Source organism: Furipterus horrens, unplaced genomic scaffold (genome assembly GCF_987537825.1).
Source record: "Furipterus horrens unplaced genomic scaffold, mFurHor1.1.pri manual_scaffold_4, whole genome shotgun sequence".
Taxonomy (NCBI): Eukaryota; Metazoa; Chordata; class Mammalia; order Chiroptera; family Furipteridae; genus Furipterus; species Furipterus horrens.
Genome location: NW_028327174.1, coordinates 86,251,475 through 86,273,097, shown reverse-complemented (window position 1 = coordinate 86,273,097; position 21,623 = coordinate 86,251,475). Strand labels below are relative to the sequence as shown.

At 39.8% G+C, this 21,623-nt stretch overlaps 1 protein-coding gene across 1 annotated transcript in view; it reads right to left on the bottom strand.

Moving 5' to 3' along the window:
- The window catches only part of RNF17 (ring finger protein 17), a 159,730-nt gene extending 155,734 nt beyond the window's left edge, over positions 1–3,996 (bottom strand). The window contains exons 1-3 of the mRNA XM_090275163.1: positions 3,880–3,996; positions 3,557–3,635; positions 457–551 (exon numbers count right to left, since the gene is read on the bottom strand). Coding sequence (XP_090131289.1) covers positions 457–551; positions 3,557–3,635; positions 3,880–3,996 — 291 coding nt within the window. The remainder of the gene's footprint in view (positions 1–456; positions 552–3,556; positions 3,636–3,879) is intronic.
- Between the last annotated feature and the right edge of the window lie 17,627 nt (positions 3,997–21,623).

The window sequence follows — 21,623 nt, the reverse complement described above, 5'->3', positions numbered from 1 at the left end:
TTTAGTGCTTCTGAAGTTAACGTTAACTTTAGACTACTGTTTTGTTTCTCTTTTTATACTATGGCATCTCTACAAATACAAATTTGATATCATAGAAAGGTTGAGGGGCAGGTGGCATTCAAAATTTGCTTGCATTGTATACTTCACTAAAATGAAAATAGAGCCAATTTCCATAGAATTCTCCAAAGAGTCAAAACATGTATGCTGAGTAATGTATGACCTTAACTTTATAGTTTTCTTAATCACTTTTTTTTTTCTTTTCTTTTTTTGATCACTTTGAACAATTATAAAATGGATGGGAAAAGCTTTAGCTTTTCTTAGGCTTCTTGACTTAAAGACTCAGCAATTAAAATTCAACTAAAATGTTCCTAACTAGAATTATGTTTTATTTCTCTAACAGTTTTACCTTTAACATGAGGTTATAATGTATTCAATATGAAAGATGATAAAGCTTACCTCACAAACAGGACATATAATTGTGCTGTATTCTTCAGTTACTGATAAGCACAGTTCACAAAAAGCATGTCCACATTGAAGTTCATGGTGGTGACCTATTGATAAAGTTATGAATTAATCTTTCCAGTTTGTTAACATTATGCAGCATTAGTCAAAAGGGAAAGTTAGAGGGGATTCTGTTGCATAGGAAAAGATATCCAAGTCAGTGAGGAATGGATGACTTATGAAAAAAAATTCAGGAAAACCTATACAAGTCAGAAGGAGGGAGAAACATCAGAAGAAAAACCAAGTAGGGTTACGTAATATTGTTTGCATTAATTTAGATAGTTTCTGGTACCTATGATACTTTTAATTTGCCATGTCTTATAATCATACAAAGTGCTCTAACATACTTTATTGGCTCTGTGTAAACATCATGGCCAAGTAGGCTGGGAATGTTATATGCAACCTAGAGATGGAAAAACATTTTGGTGATGTGGCTAATTAAATGGTATAATCCAGACTCCAGCCTAGTTCTGTTTTCAAGTGCAATGTTCTTTCCAGTTGATCATACTGCCCTCTACTAATTTATATTTCCCACCCTGTAAAGTGGACAGGGAGGGCAGATATGAGACACTGGCAAGATGCCACTCTTAGAATTATCTAAGACACTGGCAAGGACAGAAGCTAGATGCTACTACTGTCACACACATGACCCACATAAAGACTATTTTCACAAGGGGGAAAAATTGGAACTACTGTAACAACATAATCAATAAAATATACATAAGAAAATTTTTTAAAAAGGTCATTTTCACAAACCTAGCATTATTGAGGGAAATACTATAATCTTAATTGAAAACCTATCATCAATTTTTTTATTAAACATCTTTAAATCTATTTATTTATTTAGAGAGAGGGGAAAAGAGAGAGAAAGAGGAGAGAAATATCAATGTGTGAGAGGAACACTGATTGGGTTGCCTCTCATATGCCCCACGGGGGTCCTGGCCCACAACCCAGGCACATGCCCTGACTGGGAATCAAACCAGCAACATGTTTTGCAGGACAATGTCCAACCCACTGAGCCACACCAGTCAGAGCTATTATCAAGATTTTAATTCTCTAAGTAGAATATGAAGTTTATCATAATAAGCGTGTTTTTAGCTATGTAACTGCAAAAGGATTTTTTAAAAAAGACTGCAAGACAAAAAAGGAAAGGAAAAAAAGAAATTAGATAAAGTCAGTCATTTTCTTTACTGGCAAAAAAATTAGGTTTCTTGTTGATTAATATTCGCATTCTTTTGATTAAAAAAAGCTTTAGGCCCAGTAGCTGGTTAGAGCATTGTTCCAATACTACAAGATTGCAGGTTCAACTCCCAGTCCGGGCACATACAAGAACGAACCAATGAATGCAAAAGTTAGTAGAACAACAAATAAATCTCAATTTCTCTATCTTTAAAATCAATAAATTTAAAAAGAAAAAGCTTTAGTTTCCTAAGCCAACTGAAATATCTGAAACTTGCTTACAAGCAAGCTAACTTATTTTTTAAAAATATATTTTTTTAATTTATTTTCAGAGGGAGGGGAGAGAGGGAGAAAGAGAGGGAGGGAAACATTGATTGGTTGCCTCTCTCACGCCTCCAAATGGGGCCCTGGCCTGCAATCCAGGCATGTACTCTGACTAGCAATCAAACCAGTGACCTTTCAGTTTGTAAGCTGATGCTCAATCCACTGAGCCACACCAGCCAGGGTGCAAGCTAACTTTTAAAGCTCTATTTAAATTCCCGAGATATTACCAAGGAAATCAAAACTGTTTGTTTTGTCTTTATAAATTTCCTTATAGTATACAAGTCAAAATAACTTGTAGTACGTACATTACTGTTTACAAAGGGAAAGCACCTTCACAATTCTAGATGCATAACCACCACCTTTCCAACTGAGTATTTCTAAGCATTGTAACACAAATACATGGAAGAACCAGTGATTTTAAAAGGTCATGTTCTAAAAAAAATTTGTTTTAATTATTTTTTTTTAAAAAGAATATAGGGAAGGGTGAAGCCAGAGAACTTGTATGTACGACCCATGGGCACGGGCTGGGGGGCGGGTAGGGGATTTCTGGGGGAGAGGTGGTGCTGGGCAGAGGGGAGCAAAGGGGAAAAAACTGGAACTATTGTAACAATATAATCAATAAAATATACTTAAATAAAAAAAGGTCATGTTTTAAAACTTTATTTTGTAATACTTATTTCCTTCAAACAATGGAGACCTTCTATGTAACAGTCACAACCAAAACTCAAGATTAGGAGAAAGGTGGTCTCCACCCAGTAAACACAACCCACCAATTTTTCTGTACACAGGTTTGCAAGTCCCAAACTGAGTCCACCTAGGAGGGACTAAGAAAACCGATGGAGTGACTCACTCTGAAAGTACAAACATTAAACAATTACACAGGGTAACAACAAGATTTCTCAGCAACTCATCCCTGTCTGAGACACAGCACTCCAAGGCATTTTAAATTACGTTAAAATAACTTGAACCTGCTTTCACTTGGGTAGAATCCAAATTAGCCAATCAATGTGAACATAAAACTGCTCCAAAACATAGTCTGATATAAAGACCTTGTATACAGAAAAAATTAGCAGATCAGTAGAAGGGCTGTGTATTTATTCCTTTGCACAGAAAAACACAAGATACATAAAAATAATTCTTCATCGCAAACTGAGCAATAACATTCCACAGTGGTCTACTTGTCACCTCTACAACTAAAACGACACAAGAAATTCAAGTTTCATTACTCCTCGACCACAGGCAACAGATTAAATTCTTAAATCTACTCTTTCGTAAACATGGGGGCATTTTCGAACCGGTGCTCGGGAGAGCAGCAAGGTTCTGTCAGAGTCAGGGAGAAGCGGCGGAGGCTAAGGCAGAGAAGCGACGACCCCTCAACGGACTTCAGGCTTTACGTGGCCCCTTGGGGGGCGACGGGAGAGGCCCTGTGCGACCGTTTCCGGTAAGCTAGGCCCCCACCAGCTTAGCTGCTCCCACTCTCGTTGGCCTCGCTGTCTCCATGCCCACCGCCCAGAACCGAGCCTGCCCGCCAAACGGCCCTCGAGCTCCTCACCGGAAGCTCTAGTCTCCCTTCTTTCACATCGAGTGCACTGAATTTCACCAGCCACCCACGGCTGGTCCTTCCTTTCCATCTACCGAGAGGAAAACAGAGTGAACCGAGCTGTTGAAGATTCTGCCGCCTTCTAGATTCAAGGACCGGTACCACGTGCCTGTCCCGGCAACCCTCGCGCCAACGACCAATCATCCAAAACATTGCTGCAGATTGCCAATCAGTGGGCTAGACCATTAAATCCCGCCCCCTCCGCTTCGCTCGCGCCCCATCACTTCACCCCGCCAATGGCCATTCCGGTTCTGGCAGGCTGTTTTCAGTTTTACCTCAGCAGCTTCACTGCCACCGAAGGGCGGCTGGTGGTTTGAAGGACTGTTTACTTTCAAATCTCTACCAAAGGTGTCACCGACCTGGCACTTAGTGCATTCAAATCCGCATTTCATGTATTGTTACTTACACTGTTGTTGACCTCATAGGCAGCAAACAATCTCTATATTGAAGAGACCATGCCTTCCTTGGTATCTATCAGGGCCAAAAAAAAAATTTTAATTCCATGTTTGAGTCATCTGCTAGGGCAGTGGTTCTCAACCTTCCTAATGCCGTGACCCCTTAATACAGTTCCTCATGTTGCGGTGACCCCCAAGCATAACTAAAGCATAGTGATTAATCACAAAAACAACATGTAATTATATATGTGTTTTCCAATGGTCTTAGGTGACCCCCATGAAAGGATCGTTCGACTCCTAAAGGGGTCGCGACCCGCAGGTTGAGAACCACTGTGCTAGGGATTTGAAGGCTTGACCTCTACTGGATTGGCCCAAAAGTCTGTATTTTTTTTTTCTGTAAAAGACACATTTTTTATTTTCATCAATAACTTTTTTGATTTGGATATTACGAGTATGTTGGCTATCTCCCATGTGGTAGAACGTCAATCTCAATATCTCAATTTGATTGCTATCAACTTCAACTGGTATACCTGACTGTGAAGCATCGTTCAGCAAATCTCCAGCAGGAAATTTTGCAAAACACTTTTGACATGTTTGATCAGTCACAGCACGTTCTCCATACACTGCACAAATCTTTTTTTGCATTTCAGTTGTGTTTTTACTTTTCTGGAAATAACAAAGCATAATATGCTGAAAATATTGCCTATTTTCTTCCATCTTCAATATTAAAATGGCTATACAAAAGTTCACCAATTTTGATAACTTTTTAAAAATGCATGTTGATATAATGGCTGTGACAATACAATCTAACAAAATTGTTTCAAAATTGTTAAAGACAACTAAATGTTCCTTAGAGCCATCTTATGGAAAAAACAAAAAATAATTTTTGGCCAACATAACCTGTCAGTGTCTACTGGTGGGGAAATTCAATTAACCATTTCAAACTAAGGGATGGTCATCATTACTAACACTTGTTGAGCTGGGAGTTGTTGGGGAGGCTAAGAATTTATAAAGAACAGAACAGGTTATAACCTCTACCTAAAACACCTGCTACAGTAGCTTGTGGTAGGTGCCAGAGGGTAGTGAGAGATAATAAAAATCACTGCACTCTGGAAAAATGATGTCAAGATGATACGAAGAGCCTTCCTAAAGCATACGGGGTTTTCATTAGACCTTAAAACCTAGGTAGGACTTATAGGAGTAAACAGAGGGAAGGAGGCATTCCAGGGAGAAGGAACAGCATAAGCGGGGGAAGGTAGGTAGAAGATGCACTATCCTCTTTAGAATTTAATATATAGACTATTTGACCAGGGTATTAATTTCCTTAAAGTGAATTTTTTTGAGAGGTGTGTTGGGGTGAAATTTTGGACAGTCACGAGTGTTAGGCTAAGGAGTTTGAACTTTACCATTCAAGCAGTAGAGTGCTGGCTAAGTGTGTGACCAAAGGAATTAAGTCAATGTGGCAGGTGTCTTGTGAAGAAAGCACCTGGAGATGATGACAAGGTGCCTTCAGCGTTTAAAAATAAAAGCCTGTACATATTCCTTATTTTGCCCTCTACATTTTTAAAAAATATAAACAAAAGTTCAAAAGCTCATAGGAGCTGCATGTTCGTGATATTCTGAAAAAATTAGCAGAATGGAAATGTCATTTATTACTCACATTACAGGGGAGTGTACGGGTCGGTGTGAAAGAAACCACACCTCCTCCAGTCCAAGGCTCATTATAAGGGGTCCCAGACAAAGGCAGCACGGGTCCAGGTTGCACAAACCTACATGTGGCCTGGAGCTACATGACATCAGCGTGTAATGTAGATGGAAAAGGTCAAGAAGCAGTCACAAGACAAGAAACCACTCCCAAAAGGAGGTAAGGATGGAGTTACAGACTTACAGTCAAGATGGAGGCATAGGTAGACATGCTCCACCTTCTTGCACAAGCACAAGAAGAATTACAACTAACCTCAAAACAAAAAACACCCATAACTGCCAGAAAATCAAACTGTATGGAAGTCTGACCACCAAGGATTTAAAGATCCCACATTCATCCAGGCGGGGAAGAGGGGTGAAGACCCAGAGTTGGGAGTGAAGAGGACGCTGTGTGGTGTGGAGGGGCGGTGGCAGCAGTTGAATGGGCAGTCCCACATTCATGTGTGGTGGATAAAAATTGAGAGGGATACCTTGAGAGGAGGCGATTCCAGCCTCAGGCCAGACCACACAGCTGAGGGTTCCAGCCCTGGGAAGATAAAGCCTTAGAACTTCTGGCTGTAAAAACCAGCGGGGGTTGGGGCAGCAGAAGAAACTGCTGGTCTCTTAGGAGAGTCCATTTAGAAGGGCCCGAATAGACTTACAACATATGCAAACCATCCACTCTGGAAATCACCAACAGAGTAACAGCCAGAAGGGTGCCAGTCCCATACAAGCAGTAGGTGAAGTGACTGGAAATGGGGCAAGTCCTAGGCAAACCTCCAGAAGCCAGGCAGCAGCAATGACCCCTCTCCAACCTCTTCCACACACACAGAGCCACAAAGCAATGAAGTAGGTTACCCTGCCCAGGAGAATACCTAAAGTTCTGCTCCATACAACTTAACAGGTGTGTTAAGACAGGGAGTCAAAGCAGCTCTATCTAATACACAGCACCAAACACAGGGAGGAGACAAAGAAATATGGCCCAAATGAAAGAGCAGAACAAAACCCCAGAAAAAGAACTAAATGAAACAGAAATAGCCAAGTTATCAGATACAGAGTTTAAAACACTGGTGATAAGGATACTCAGAAAATTCATTGCATATGGCAAAGACATAAGGGAAGAAATGAAAGTTGCACTAAGTGAAATAAAGAAAAACCCATAGGGAACCAACAGTGAAGGGAAGGAAGACAGGATTAAAATAAACAATTTGGAACATAAGAAAGAAATAAACATTCACGCAGAACAGAAAGAAGAAACAAGAATTCAAAAAAATGAGGAGAGTATAAGAAGATTCTGGGAGATTTCCAAGACTACCAACATCTGAATCATAGCAGTGCCAGAAGGAGAATAGGAAGAGCAAGAAATTAAACACCTTTTTGAAAAAGTAAAGAAGGAAAACTTCCCAAATTTGGTGAAGGAAATAGACATACAAGTCCAGGAAGCACAGAGTACCAAACAACTTGGACCCAAAGAGAACTACACCATGATACATCATAACTAAAATGCCAAAGGTTAAAGAAAAAGAGAGAATCTTAAAGCAGCAAGGAAAAAGCAGAGTTACCTACAAAGGAGTTCCCATAAGAATATCAGCTGATTTCTCAAAAGAAACTTTGCAGGCAAGAAGGAGCTGGCAAAAAGTATTCAACGTGATGAAAAGCAAGGACCTACAAGCTAGATTACTCTATCCAGCAAAGCTATCATTTAGAATGGAAGGGCTTCCCAGATAAGGTAAAGCTAAAGGAATTCATCCTCATCAAGCCATTATTACAGGAAATGTTAAAGAGACTATTTAAGAAAAAGAAGATCAAAACTATGAACATTAAAATGACAACAAACTCACAACTATCAACAACTAAATCTAAAAACTAAAAACAAACTAAGCAAACAACCAGAACAGGAACAGAATCGTAAATGTAGAGGTCATTTGGAGGGTTATTAGCAGAGAGGGAGAAGGAGGAGAAATAGGGAAATGATGCAGGGATTAAGAAGCACAATTGGTAGGAACAAAATAGACAGGGGGATGTTAAGAATAGTATAGGAAAATACCATATGATATCACCTAATACAGGAAACTAAAGAACAACATAAACAAACAAACTAAATGGGACAAGGAGTAGAATAACAGTCAATAGGGAGGAGGGGGAGGGAGAGAAGGGGGATAAGAAAGGGAAGGGTTTAGTCAAGGAATGTGTATAAATGACTCATGGACATGGACAATGGGGAGGGATATGACTGTGGGAGAAGGGGTGGGCTGGGTGGGGGGGAGCAATGGGGGAAAAATGGGACAACTGTAATTGAAAACCCAAAAAATAAAATTAAAAAAAATTTAAATATGGAAAATAAAGTAGCCAAAAAAGACGTTAAAAAAAAAAAAAAGAATAGTATAGGAAGGGTTCGTGACCCATGAATATGAACTAAGAGGGAGATTTCTGGAGGGAAGTGGGGTACTGGACAGAGGGGGACAAAGGGGGGAAAGTTGGGACAACTATAATAGCATAATCAATAAAATATACAAATATACTTTAAAAAGTTTTTAGAGAAGGAGTTACAATCCATTCCCAAAACCATACAGCTTTCTTCTGGCCAGGGTCCCTCTGGCTAGCCCTCAGTCATTGAAGGTGGAAGGGCCATGTATTTACCCCAAACTCCACCCCAACATTGTTCTTCCACCTCACATTCTTTGCGTTAATTCTTCTGGTAGGGGACATGTGTGGTGAGCATGTTGGCACATTGCATCCATATACCACAGATACAGTGAAGGCTATACTCCAAGACTAAAAGTGCAGGACAGAAACCAAAGAGACCTTACAGGAGAGAATGCCACCAAGTCTGTAGCAGTCAGTACCATATTCTTGCACAGGTTTGCTGGCACCTACCCCATGAATTGCACAGTTTCATTTGTAGTCCCATTTTTGTGTTCAATACGTATGTATACGGGCTGTCATACTTCTACCTGTAATGCTGACAGCCACCCCACACCATCCCAAACTGTGTACATGAGCTATGGCTTGATGCTGTTAGTCTGCTCTCTCACAATGGAAAACAACTTCTTACATGTCTGTTTGAATGTCAGAAGCCTTCCAGCCTTGTAACCAGTCCCAGGATGTCTGGTTTGCTGGGGCAAGCTACCGTGGTAGGTTGGCAGAGGCCAGGGTCAGGAAATATGTGCAGGCACAACAGTCTGAACAGTTGTACTCAGCAGCCAGCATTCCTGCCCATACGGGGAAGGTGTTGCTTCTGCAGAATCCAACAAGACCATCCCCAAGAATTTGACAGAGAAACCAGATAAACAAGGTTATAGTATACATTCTATGAAAACAGAAAGAATACAAAGATTAATGAACACAGCAAATCATAAACTACTCTCTGAGTCTGCAAGAGTGTCAGATGAGAAGACTTGCAAATGCCAGGCTTTTGTTGGAATGAAATTAAACAGTGACAATATGATAGATCTTTTTTTTATCAATAGTTTAAATATCTTTGGTGACATATTGCATCAGTAATTCTCAATAACTCCAAATCAAAGGTTGAAGGAAAAATGAAACACTGGTTTGAAAGAAAACTGGAGAAATTCAGGATCCAGTATAGTTCATAGGTTAGAGTCTACTACTTTCCATAATTGTGTATAATAGATTTTATTGAAACATAATTTTTCTCCTAAAATCACCCTCATTTTTAGCAAAAAGCCAAATCAAGATCAATTCATTTATTGCATTAAGTCCAGTTTCAGTTTGGCCTGATTTTTTGCATAAACCAACAGGAATAGCAATAGATCATACAGGCTGTTTAAGACTGCTTTGCTGGAACTTACACAAGGAACTGTTAGCTTGAACTTCAGTTAGCCCACACACAGCTGCCATCAGGCTTTGCCTGCAGTAATTACCTACATATCTCAAGTCTTTGAAGTTCCCATATGTGTTAAGCTTCCTTCTTGCCATCTTTCAGGAAAGCAACCTTCACTCCATACCTAGAAAGGCTGCCATGAACCACATAACTAAACACAGAATCAGGCCATTTCTCCAGTGGGCTTTTATTGGCTTCAAAATTCAATCTCAGTTCCTCAAGGTTTTCTGGTAACAACAAGAGTTCAGGCATGCCTCCTTCAGGCATGACATTCCAGTCAAAATCTTGGTTAATAAAATCATAATTGGAAACTGGCTTTATGCATCCTGTTATGAAGGAATCAGATTCCTATTGGATTTATTCAAACAAACATATTGCCATGGAAAGAATAATATCCACCATTAAGAGCTTCCAAGTTCCAGGGGGATCATGTAGGGAGAAAAATATAAATGCTTCAATATTGCTAATGAAAGTTTACTTTACCAAATTGCTTTAAGAAACAGAAAGATTTTTTTATGTCTAAAAAACAAATAATTAAAAATAAGCAATATTTTTCAACAAAAAGTTATAAAAGCCAGAATTATCTTCAGTCTGTTATGTCCCATAATTAATTTCTGTTTATCCTGAATATCTGCAAGCACCTCTATGAACCCAGTCACTTCACAGAGCTCCAGCAATTTTCGCTCAGTTCAAAGGTATGATCCAAAAGTCCATTCTTAAAAATATGTGATCCAAAAGAAGTCAGAGTCCTCTTCATGAACCCCTCCCAAGACATATTTTTCCAAATTCATCATAGTAAAACAATGATTGTTTATAAATGACAAGACTTAAAATGACCTGGTTACAGAGTTGTGTATAATGCAATCAACAAAGGAATTTGATTTCCTGCAACAACATTTTAAGATAACAACTATAATTACAAATGAAAGTATATCTGAATTTATATAATCTCTAGAACATCTACTTTAATATTAAAAATATGTGTATAAAAATAGAACATACCTTTTATTTCTTTATTTGACAAAGCTTCCCATGTACTTTAAGTGTACTAAATAGTCCTAATTAGTTCAAAAAGTTCTTTTATAAAAGAGGGGGAACAAGTCCTTGAGGTATTCCAGGGGCCCATTGGAATAGCTCAAAGTCATTTTTTTAGTTAAAAATAAGTCCCTTAAAATTTAAACTTTGGGAAGGCCGTCAAACAAACTTAACCAAAAGATTACAACATAAACTTTTTATAAAACGACACATTTTTTATGGTAATAACTTTAAAATTTTAAAAGACATTAATTAATCTTGAAACCAATTTTCACATCAAATAATTTGTCCAAACCACAGGATCCTGCTTAATTTATATATGTTTACTTTCTTCAGGCCAATAAAATATTACACCCTAATTATGCCATCTGGAGGCAGAAAACAAATCACAGGTAATACACAGGCAAACACATATCACACAAAGACCATACACATGAGGACTGAACATATAAAGACTTTATACATAATATGTCTTACTAATTTGGGTTGAGAAAGCACAAGATGTTCTCATTTGCTTGTCTTTTTGCTTCTTCCTTCTACACAATGCTTCTGCAACTTTCCAAGTCCCTTTTAGTTTGTCCTTTAACTCATCCAGAAATTATAACAATCTACTCAATTCTATTTCCTTCAAAATATATATTGCCATAATTTTTATTACTAAATGCATATATTTTTCCTAACTTAAATGTAAATAATTAACATTTTAGATTGACAAACTTATGAATACATTTCACAAGTCTTACCTCATTTACTAGAGCTTTAGCAAAACAATTATTTTTTAAAAAGATTTTATTTATTTGTTTTTAGAGAGAGGGAAAGGGAAGGAGAAAGAGAGAGAGAGAATCATCACTGTTCCAGAGATACATCGATCGCTTGCCTCTCCTACATGCCCCAGCCAGGGACCTGGTGCACAACCCAGGCATGTGCCCTGACTGGTAATGGAACCAGCAACCTTTTGGTTCACAGGCTGCCTCTCAATCCACTGAGCCACACCACCAAGGGCAAGCAAAACAATTCTAATTAGCCTAAAATATGATCTAAGCTGCTTCTTCCAAAACAGAAACAAAAACAAAATCTAAAGTAAAGGCAAAATTTCAAGAAGGGATTAGGACTAGACTTAGAATCTCATCTCCTTATTTTTCTCTCTAATTTAAGCTCACCTTCTAACTGCTGTACTTTTGCTTTGGCTACTTCTCCCTTTCCCCCAATGCAGATCCTGTGCAAGGCCAGCAGGAACATTGGGAGCATCCCCCCAATACTGGTGTACCACCCTGAGATTCCCCCTGCTATTTCCAGGGTTAATCCCTGTCCTTCCCAACCCAGCATGTTGTCACATGCAGTCAACCCAACAGAGGTATTTTATGAAATATCCTGTTCATGATGCCAATTGTAGCACAGGGGCCTGTGGAGAGCAGGACCAATAAAATGGTGTTGGTTTGATCAAGATGGCATAAAGTATACAAAACAAAGTGGAGTCATCATATTAACTAAAATGGCTGTCAGTCAGCCATGACACTTTGCTTCAAGAAGAAAACTACCTAAGTCACTCTAGACACATCTGGCAAAGAGACACACTTAAGACATCTACCGGTGTGGTCAAAACAGAAACATCTGGCAAGGGGACACAGCTAAGATATCTGTACATGTGATCAGAATAGCCATGTCTGCAGAGCAGGACCACCCATAGTTAGGCTCCTGGGGAAAGTCCACTCTTGTCATCAAGGTGTCAAGTAGAATAGCCATGTAGCACCCATAGTTTCCTAGACAAATTCCACACTTGGCATGAGGGGTTCCAGAACATTTATCAAAAAGACCCAGAAAGGTGGAGTACACCACTTTCAAGGTATAACTTAGGCAGGCTCCAGACTACTGCTGAGATAGCTGAGCTCCACACACCAAAGTGCTTCTCCATGCCATGCTGTCTCCCTTGGCATTGGCTGCTGGAGGCTTTGCCAGGCTGGGATGAGGACCTCGTCTGACTTACTGCCAACCTGGCTCCAGAGATCCTTCCTTGCAAGACGCTGATTACTCTCTTGCCCACCGGCAGACTGAGACTCTGAGACTTCGGTTCGTTATCCCCTATTGATTGCTCTGTGTGTGTGTGTGTGTGTGTGTGTGTGTGTGTGTGTGTGTGTGTGTGTTATAATTCTCTTTGATCGTTAGAATGTGAATAGGGTAGTAATACGTGTTGATCTTCTACTTCGAGTGAACTTGCATTCAGTAAAAGCTGAGTGAAAAGAAGAGTTACTGTATGTAACTCTTGTCTATTCCTTGGTGCTGGGCTGCGCTCAGCACGCAGCTAGCCAAGCAGCTGCCTGGGTAATTTATAGGAAAGACTATATCATGAACATTGCTTGTGAAAAAGTCCCAAATCAGGGAGCTGCTTAAGTATTTGGAATATTCTGAAAATCATACCCAGAGCACTAGCAGATGTGGACATGCCATTTATTACTCAAATTACAGGGGAGCGCACCAATGGCAGCAGGTGGGTGCAAGAGAAACCTCACCTCTTTTGGTCTGAGGCTTGTGAGAAACACAATAAAAACTGGGACATGGAACTTGAGCAGCAAAGCGAGGCATTTATTCACGGTTCTGCAGAGTCCGGCGCACCACCAGCCAGGAGAATGTTCGTGCAAAATAGAGAAAGAAAAATGGTTTTATACTAATGCTATTAGCTCCCCTCTCCAATGCAATTAGCTCCCCCTCCCTTCTCCTTCTCCCCCATTTCTCCATTACTGGTTAATCTGGGTTCACAATCTAACACGATTAACTACTTAACTCAGGGTGTGATTAAGTAAGGGTAATCTCATTATAGGTCTATCTCCAACTTATTTGCAAAGTTATCTAGCTACATCTTCCCATTTCTCTGTGTTTGGTGACAACAATCTTCCTCCTTTTGACCCCAGAGATATGTGTGAGAAGCTGCGGAATGTCATTTCCTCACCCCTTTTCCATGATTCATCTGTTAATTATCTCCTACTGGTTTGAGAGTCACTGGTTTGCTTCTTTATCCCTAACAATTCCCTCTGTCTCTTCTGGAAAAATGACTACTCAAAACTAATTTGTTCCTTCTAAACTCACGAGGATTTCTCGATTCTCTGCCTCATAGCAAAGGTTTTCTTCAACCTCCAGGAGGAGGAGATTATTCTGTTGGTAAACTACTGGCCTCTGTTCAGTTAGTGCAGTCTCGATTAATCTCGAACTAAACCTCTGACGCAGGAAATAATACAGCAGCCTAAAGCAGTAAGGACACCTGCTACTACAAGAGCTGACATGATCCTTTCTTTCCAATTGCCAAACCAGTTTTCTAACCATCCTGTTACAGGATTGTTGATGCCTGAGTTTTCTGCTAGTTCATTTGCTAGAGTGGTCCGTCCCTGTAAAGCCTTAGTGATAGTCCCACCAGGAGCTGTATTATTGGGGGTAAAAGTGCAACACTGTCCCCTGAGCATCACACATACACCTCCTTTTTCTGCTAGCATCATAAACATTGCCATCCTATTCTCGCATGTCATTCAACTGGTGACGTCTAACTGTTAAGCTAGTTCTTCTATAACATCCTTGGTATAATTAATAAATCTCTGTTGATTATAATAAATATAGTTTACCCAATCAACACTCTCATTAACTGCTGACCACGAGAAAAGGACCAACTCAACCCTGCCATTATTTGATTCCTAGCCTTAAACTCATCTGGAACTCCTTTAGGGACCCCAGTGGCATCAATATAGATGTAAGAATCAAATGGTCCACCAGGGGCTGTTGACCTCTTTTTCAACACCATTTTATAGTCAAAATCCCTCCCATCTCCTTGGGGCCTCGGAAGAACCAAAGTCATTTGTATAACTAAGATACTAGCTACCAGCCATAGCTATACAAAGACATCTTGAAAGCTGTTCTCTTCCCCTACTCTCCCCAACTGCAGGCTCTGGGGAATCTGGGGGGACCTTACTCTGTAACAACTCCCCTCTCAGACGTAACACCCTTTATAATCATACAGAGGACAATCAGCAAACGTCTCGTGCTCCTCCAGCTGCTTCAAGCTGGAGATGGCCATTGTCCTACCTACCCTTGAGTCTATAAATCCCTAACAGAGTGGGAGTGAGGAGGGAAGAGTGGCCTTCCCACATAGGGAAGGATTTTGTAAAGTTCAGGTCAGTTGGCTTTCCCCAGGCAGCAGCATACTCAGTTTCCAAGGGCTGGCATTTGTCGTATTCTGGGGCAACAGATTTGGCAACGGGGCTAAAAGGCATAATTAAAACTATAACCACTAGATGACAACAAGCAAGGATTAATGTTTAATGTCCTACATTAGGGGGGAAAATCGGCTTTTTTGGCAGAAGGTGTTAGGGGTAAAGAAGCAAGCCAGTGACTCTCAAACCAGTAGGAGATAATTAACAGATGAATCATGGAAAAGGGGTGAGGAAATGACATTCCGCAGCTTCTCACACATATCTCTGGGGTCAAAAGGAGGAAGATTGTTGTCACCAAACACAGAGAAATGGGAAGATGTAGCTAGATAACTTTGCAAATAAATTGGAGATAGACCTATAATGAGATTACCCTTACTTAATCACACCCTGAGTTAAGTAGTTAATCGTGTTAGATTGTGAACCCAGATTAACCAGTAATGGAGAAACCAGGAAGAAGGAATGGGGAGGGGAAGCTAATCTTGTTAGGGAGGGGAGCTAATAGCATTAGTATAAAACCATTTTTCTTTCTCTATTTTGCACGAACATTCTCCTGGCTGGTGGTGCACCTGACTCTGCAGACCCGTGAATAAATGCCTCGCTTTGCTGCTCAAGTCCTGTGTCCAAGTTTTTATTGTGAACATTTCTCACAAAGGTGTGAAAGGCATATCACACCTGTTCAAAGCCCTTTTGCATGCTAAACTTAGTTTGGGCTGAGGGGAATATTTTAGGATTTCCTCCTTCTCAGAACTCTGGTCCCTTTCTGTCCAAGCTATGGGACAAAAAAGAGAAACCAGTTTTAAAGTGAAGCCCACAGACTGCGCCACATTTTACCAACCCAATCACTTAGTTCAGCCAAACCGTTGAGTCTCAGGAGGCCACGATGTCTAATTTCTTGATCCTCGATTCTCTGCCTCATAGCAAGGATTTTCTTCAACCTCCAGGAGGAGGAGATTATTGTGTTGGTAAGTTACTGGCATCTGTTTAGCTAGTGCAGTCTCAATTAATCTTGAATAAACCCCTGACGCAGGGAATAATACAGCAGCTTAAAGCAGTAAGGACACCTGCTACTACAAGTGCTGACATGATCCTTTCTTTCCAATTGCCAAACCAGTTTTCTAACCATCCTGTTACAGGATTGTTGATGCCTGAGTTTTCTGCTAGTTCATTTGCTAGAGTGGTGAGTCCCTATAAAGCCTTAGTTATAGTCCCACCAGGAGCTGTATTATTGGGGGTAAAAGTGCAACACTGTCCCCTGAGCATTACACATACACCTCCTTTTTCTGCTAGCATCATAAGCAGTGCCATCCTATTCTCGCAGGTCATTCAACTGGTGGTGTCTAACTGTTGAGCTGTTTCTTTCATAACATCCCCGGTAAAATTAATAAATCTTTTCTGATTATAATAAATATAGTTTACTCAATCAACACTCTTATTAATGTTGCCCACCAGAAGAGAACTGATTCAAGCCCTGCTGCTATTTGATTCCTAGCCTTAAACTCATCTGGAACTCCTTTAGGGACCTCAGTGACATTGATATAGATGTAAGGATCAAATGATCCACCAGGGGCTGTTGACCTCTTTTTCATCACCATTTTATAGTCAAAATCCTCCCATCTCCTTGGGGCCTCGGAAGAACCAAAGTGATTTGTATAACTAAGATACTAGCTACCAGTCATAGCTATACAAAGACATCTTGAAAGCTGTTCTCTTCCTCCACTCTCCCCAACTGCAGGCTCTGGGGAATTTGGGGGGACCTTCCTTTGTAACAATTCCACTCCTCAGACTTAAGACCCTTTAGAATCTTATAAAGGACAATGGGCGAAGGTCTTGTGCTCCTCTAACTGCTTCAAACTAGACATGGGCATCGTCCTACCTGGTCCCTTTGGGTCTATAAATCCCTAATAGAGTGGGAATGAGGAGGTAGGGTGGCCTTCCTACATAGGGAAGGATTTTGTAAAGTCCAGCTCAGTTGGCTGTCCCCAGGCAGCGGCATACTCAGTTTCCAGGGGCTGGCACTACTGAACAAACTGGCATCCTTGTATTCTGGGGCAACAGATTTGGCAACAGAGTTAAAAGGCATAATTAAAACTATAACCACTAGATGAAAACAGGCAGGGATTAATGTTTGGTGTCCCACATTATGGAAAAAAATTGACTTCTTTGGCAGAAGGTGTGCAAGGCATGTCACAACTGTTCAAAGCCCTTCTTCCCACTAAACTTAATTTGGGCTGAAGGGAATATTTAAAAATTTCCCCCTTCTCAGAATTCTGTGCCCCTTCTGTCCAAGCTATGGGACAGAGAATAGAAACCAGTTTTAAAGTGAAGCCCACAGTCTGTGCCACATTTTACCAACCCAATCACTTAGTTCAGCCAAACCATTGAGTCTCAGGAGGCCACGATGCAGATGGGCTTCTTAAGTGAGACCTATACTACAGACAATTACTCAGGTAATGAGATTATAGGCTTATGCCCTATGCAAACATAAGGAAGAATATATATGTTAATTCACACAACATAAGCCACAAACCAGCCTCTGAATCAGTAAGACTGGAGACATCCAGCCACAGGGCCTTGGCTCGAATGATATTTAACAGTGGCAACTTGACAGGTCCTCCTTTCCTGTAGATTGAACATTTTTGATGACGTTACAAACCTACTTTTAACTCCGAAATGAAAACAAACTTTTAAAGACAGTTAGCTGCACTAGTTTATAGTCTTCCACTGAGCATTGTGATTTTCCTCAAATCATGATTTTTCTCTGTAATTACCCTCCTTGTTATTAAAGGGACTGCATTAAGCCCAGTTTTAATTTAGCCTGTCCATTTACATGAACACAACAAGAGCAGCAATTGATCACATATAATCTTTTAAGTTTGTTTTTCTGGAACTCACACAAAAAACCTTCAGGTTGACCTTCAGTCTGCCCTCTGGGCACAGAAGCTGAGCCACACACCTGCCATATGGACTTGCCTATAAAACCCATGCTTTTTACAAGTCCTTCAGGTTTTCCATTGTGTCTTAAGATTCCTCCTAGCCATCTATTAGTTGACCATATAGATCTGGGTTTATTCCTGGGCTCTCTATTCTGTTCCATTGATCTATACACCTGTTCTTATGCCAGTACCAGATTGTTTTGATTACAGTGGCTTTGTAGTATAGTTTGATGTCTGGTATTGTGATTCCTCTACTGTGTTCTTCTGTTTCAAGATTGCTTTGGCTATTTGAGGTCTTTTTTGGTTCCATATAAATTTTTGAAGTGCTTGTTCTAGGTCTGTGAAATATGTCATTGGTACTTTAATAGGGATTGCCTTGAATCTGTAAATTTCTTTGTGTAGTATGGACATTTTAAAGATGTTGATTCTTCCCATCCATGAACATGGTATTTGCTTCCATTTATTTGTATCTTCCTTAATATCTTTCTTTAATATTATGTAATTTTCCAAGTACAGGTCTTTTTTTCTTTGATTAAGTTTATTCCTAGGTACTTTATTTTTCTTGTTGCTATAGGAAATGGAATTTTTGGTTTTATTTTAGTTTCTATCTCTGATATTTTATTGTTGGTGTACAGAAATGATTTCGAATTTTGAATATTGACTTTTTACCCTGTTATTTTGCCAAATTCGCTTATTATGTCAAGTAGTTTTTTAGTGCAGTCTATAAGGTTTTCTATGTACATTATCATGTCATCTGCAAATAATGACAGTATTACTTCCTCTTTTCCAATTTGGATGCCTTTTATTTCTTTTTCTTGTCTGATTGCTGTGGCTACAACTTCCAACACTCTGTTGAATATGAGTGGAGAGAGTGTACATCCTTCTCTTGTTCCTGATCTCAGGGGGAATGCTTTCAGTTATTGTCCGTTGAGTATGATGTTGGTTTCAGGTTTCTCATATCTAGCCTTAATTATGTTGAAGTATGCTCCCTCTATTCCCATTTTGCTGAAAGTTTTCATCATAAATGGTGTTGTACTTTATCAAACTGCCCTGGCTGGTTTGGCTCAGTGGATTGAGCGTCGGCCTGCGAGCTAAGTGTCGCTAGTTCGATCATCCAGTCAGGGCACATCAGAGAAGGAAAACTCTGACTCCAAAAAACCTCCGCTGCCTTGCGGCATACCTCTTCAGGGGAAAGGCTAAGGGAGTAAACCCCGACAGAAAATCCGGAGCCGGAGTCCCTAAGGCGGTTTGACGTTGTAGTCAACACCGGCAACTCCTGCGGCGCACCTGAAGCCAAGCTGTATTGACTCCGTCTTTCCCTTGGACCCTTCAGCTGCGAAGAGAGGGGGGGTCTGCTGCATGGGCAACAGCAGACCCTCCATATCACCCTGCCCAGGCTCTGTAGCTTCAGCGTCATCGCAAGATGTCGATTCAACACGGGAGGAGACAGATACGATGTCACTCCCGAGTCGGACTGCACAGCCATTCTCGGCGGTGAAGATAGACTCTTGAGAAGCTACACCATCGTCTCTCGAGACGGACGGCTGCCGACGCCGACGACTTTATCAAATGCCTTTTCAGCATCTGTTGATATGATCATGTGGCTTTTGTCTTTCATTTTGTTTAGGTGGTGTGTTATATTTATTGATTTGCAAATATTAAGCCATCCTTGCTCCTGGGGATGAATCCCACTTGATCGTGGTGTATGATCTTTTTAATGTGTTGCTATATCCTGTTTGCCAATATTTTGTTGAGGATTTTAGCATCTATGGTCATCAGCGATATTGGCCTGTAGTTTTCTTTCTTTGTTGTGTCTTGACCTGGTTTTGGGATTAGGGTAATACTGGCTTCATAGAGAGTTTGAGATTTTCCCCTCTCCTTGGATTTTTTGGAATTATTTGAGAAGGGTGGGTGTTAGTTCTTCATTAAATGTTTTGTAAAATTCTCCTGTGAAGCCATCCAGTCCAGGGCTTTTGTGTGCCAGGAGTTTTTTGATTAATGTTTCAATTTCACTCTTTGTTATTGGTCTGTTCAGGATTTCTACTTCTTCTTGATTCAGTTTTGGAAGATTATATGTTTCTAGAAGTTTTTCCATTTCATCTATGTTGTCAAATTTCTTGCTATACAGTTATTTGTAGTAATTTCTCACAATTCTTTCTATTTCTGTGATATCAGTCATGATTTCTCCTCTTCCTTTCCTGATTTTGTTTATTTGGGTTTCTCTCTCTTTTTCTTGATGAGCCTGACTAAGGGCTTGTCAGTTTTGTTTATCTTTTCAAAGAACCAGCTCCTACTTTTGTTGATCTTTGAATTGTTTGTTTAGTCTCCATGTCATTTAATTCTGCTCTGATCTTGATGATTTCCTTCCTTCTACTCGCCTTGGGCCTTGTTTGTTGTTGTTGTTCTAGTTCTTGTAGCTGTAGGGTTAGATTTTTTATTGAGATTCTTCCATCCTTTTCAGGTAGACCTGTAGTGCTATGAACTTTCCTCTTAGAACTGCTTTTGTCATGTCCCATAGGTTTTGGACTGTTGTGTGCTCATTATCATTAGTTTCCAGAAACTTCTTGATTTCTTCCTTGATGTCATTGTTAACCCATTCATTATTTAATACATGTTATTCATTCTCCATGAATTTGAATGTCTTTGAGTTTCTTCTTTGAGGTTGATTTCTAGTTTCAAGGCATTGTGGTCTGAGGATATGCTTGATATAATTTCAAGTTTCTTCAATTTGTTGAGGTTTGTTTTGTGTCCTATCATGTGGTCTATCTTTGAAAATGTCCCATGTGCATTTGAAAAAAATGTGTATTTTGTTTCTTTGTGTGAAAAGTTCTATATATATATCAGTTAAGTCCATTTGATCTAGTGTGTTGTTCAATGACTCAATATCTTTGGTGTTTTTTTGCTTCAAAGACCTGTCTATTGTTGATAACGGGGTGTTAAAGTTTCCTACTATGAGTGTGTTGCTATTGATATTCTTATTGTGGTCTTCTAGTATTTTTCTTATATATCTGGGTGTTCCTATTTTGGGTGCATATATTTTTACCAGGGTTATATCTTCTTGATGGATTCTTCCCTTCAGTATTATGAAATACCCTTCTTTGTCTCTTTTTATGGCCTTCGCTGCAAAATCCATTTTGTTTGATATAAGTATTGCTACCCCAGCTTTTTTTTCATGTCCATTTGCTTGGAATACTTTTTTCCATCCCTTCACTTTCAGTCTGTATAAATCTTTTGTTTTGAGGTGTTTCTCTTGTAGACAGCATATATGTGGGTCATGTTTTTATATCCATTCTGCTACCCTATGTCTTTTGATTGGGGCATTTAGTTCATTTACATTTAAGGTTATTATTGACAGGTATTTATTCATTTCTCTTTGTACCTGTGTTCCTCTCCCTCTCTTTTTTTCTTCTTTTTCTTAAAGCATTCCCTTTAGCATGTCTTGCAATGCTGGTTTGGTGGAGATGTCTTCTTTTAGTCTTCCTTTGTCTGTGAAACTTCTTATTTTATCCTCCATTTTGAAAGAGAGCCTTCCTGGGTAGAGTATTCTTGGTTGTAGGCCTTTGTTTTTCATTGTTTGAAATATTTGTTGCCATTCCCTTGTGGCTTGTAGTGTTTCTGTTGAGAAATCAGTTGATAGCCTTATCAGAGCTCCTTTGTATGTTACTTGCTGTTTTTCACTTGCTGCTTTTAGGATTCTCTCTTTGTCTTTGAATGTTGCCATTTTAATTATGATGTGCCTTGGAGTGGGCCTTTTGGGTTCATCTTCATTGGGGCCATCTGTGCTTCCTGGACTTGCATGACTTTTGCTCTCATCAAGTTAGGAAAATTTTCTATTATTACTTTTTCAATCAGGTTTTCTATTCCATGCTCCTCTTCTTTACCTTCTTGTATCCTTATGATTTAAATATTTTTTCTTTTCATTTTGTCCAGCAGTTC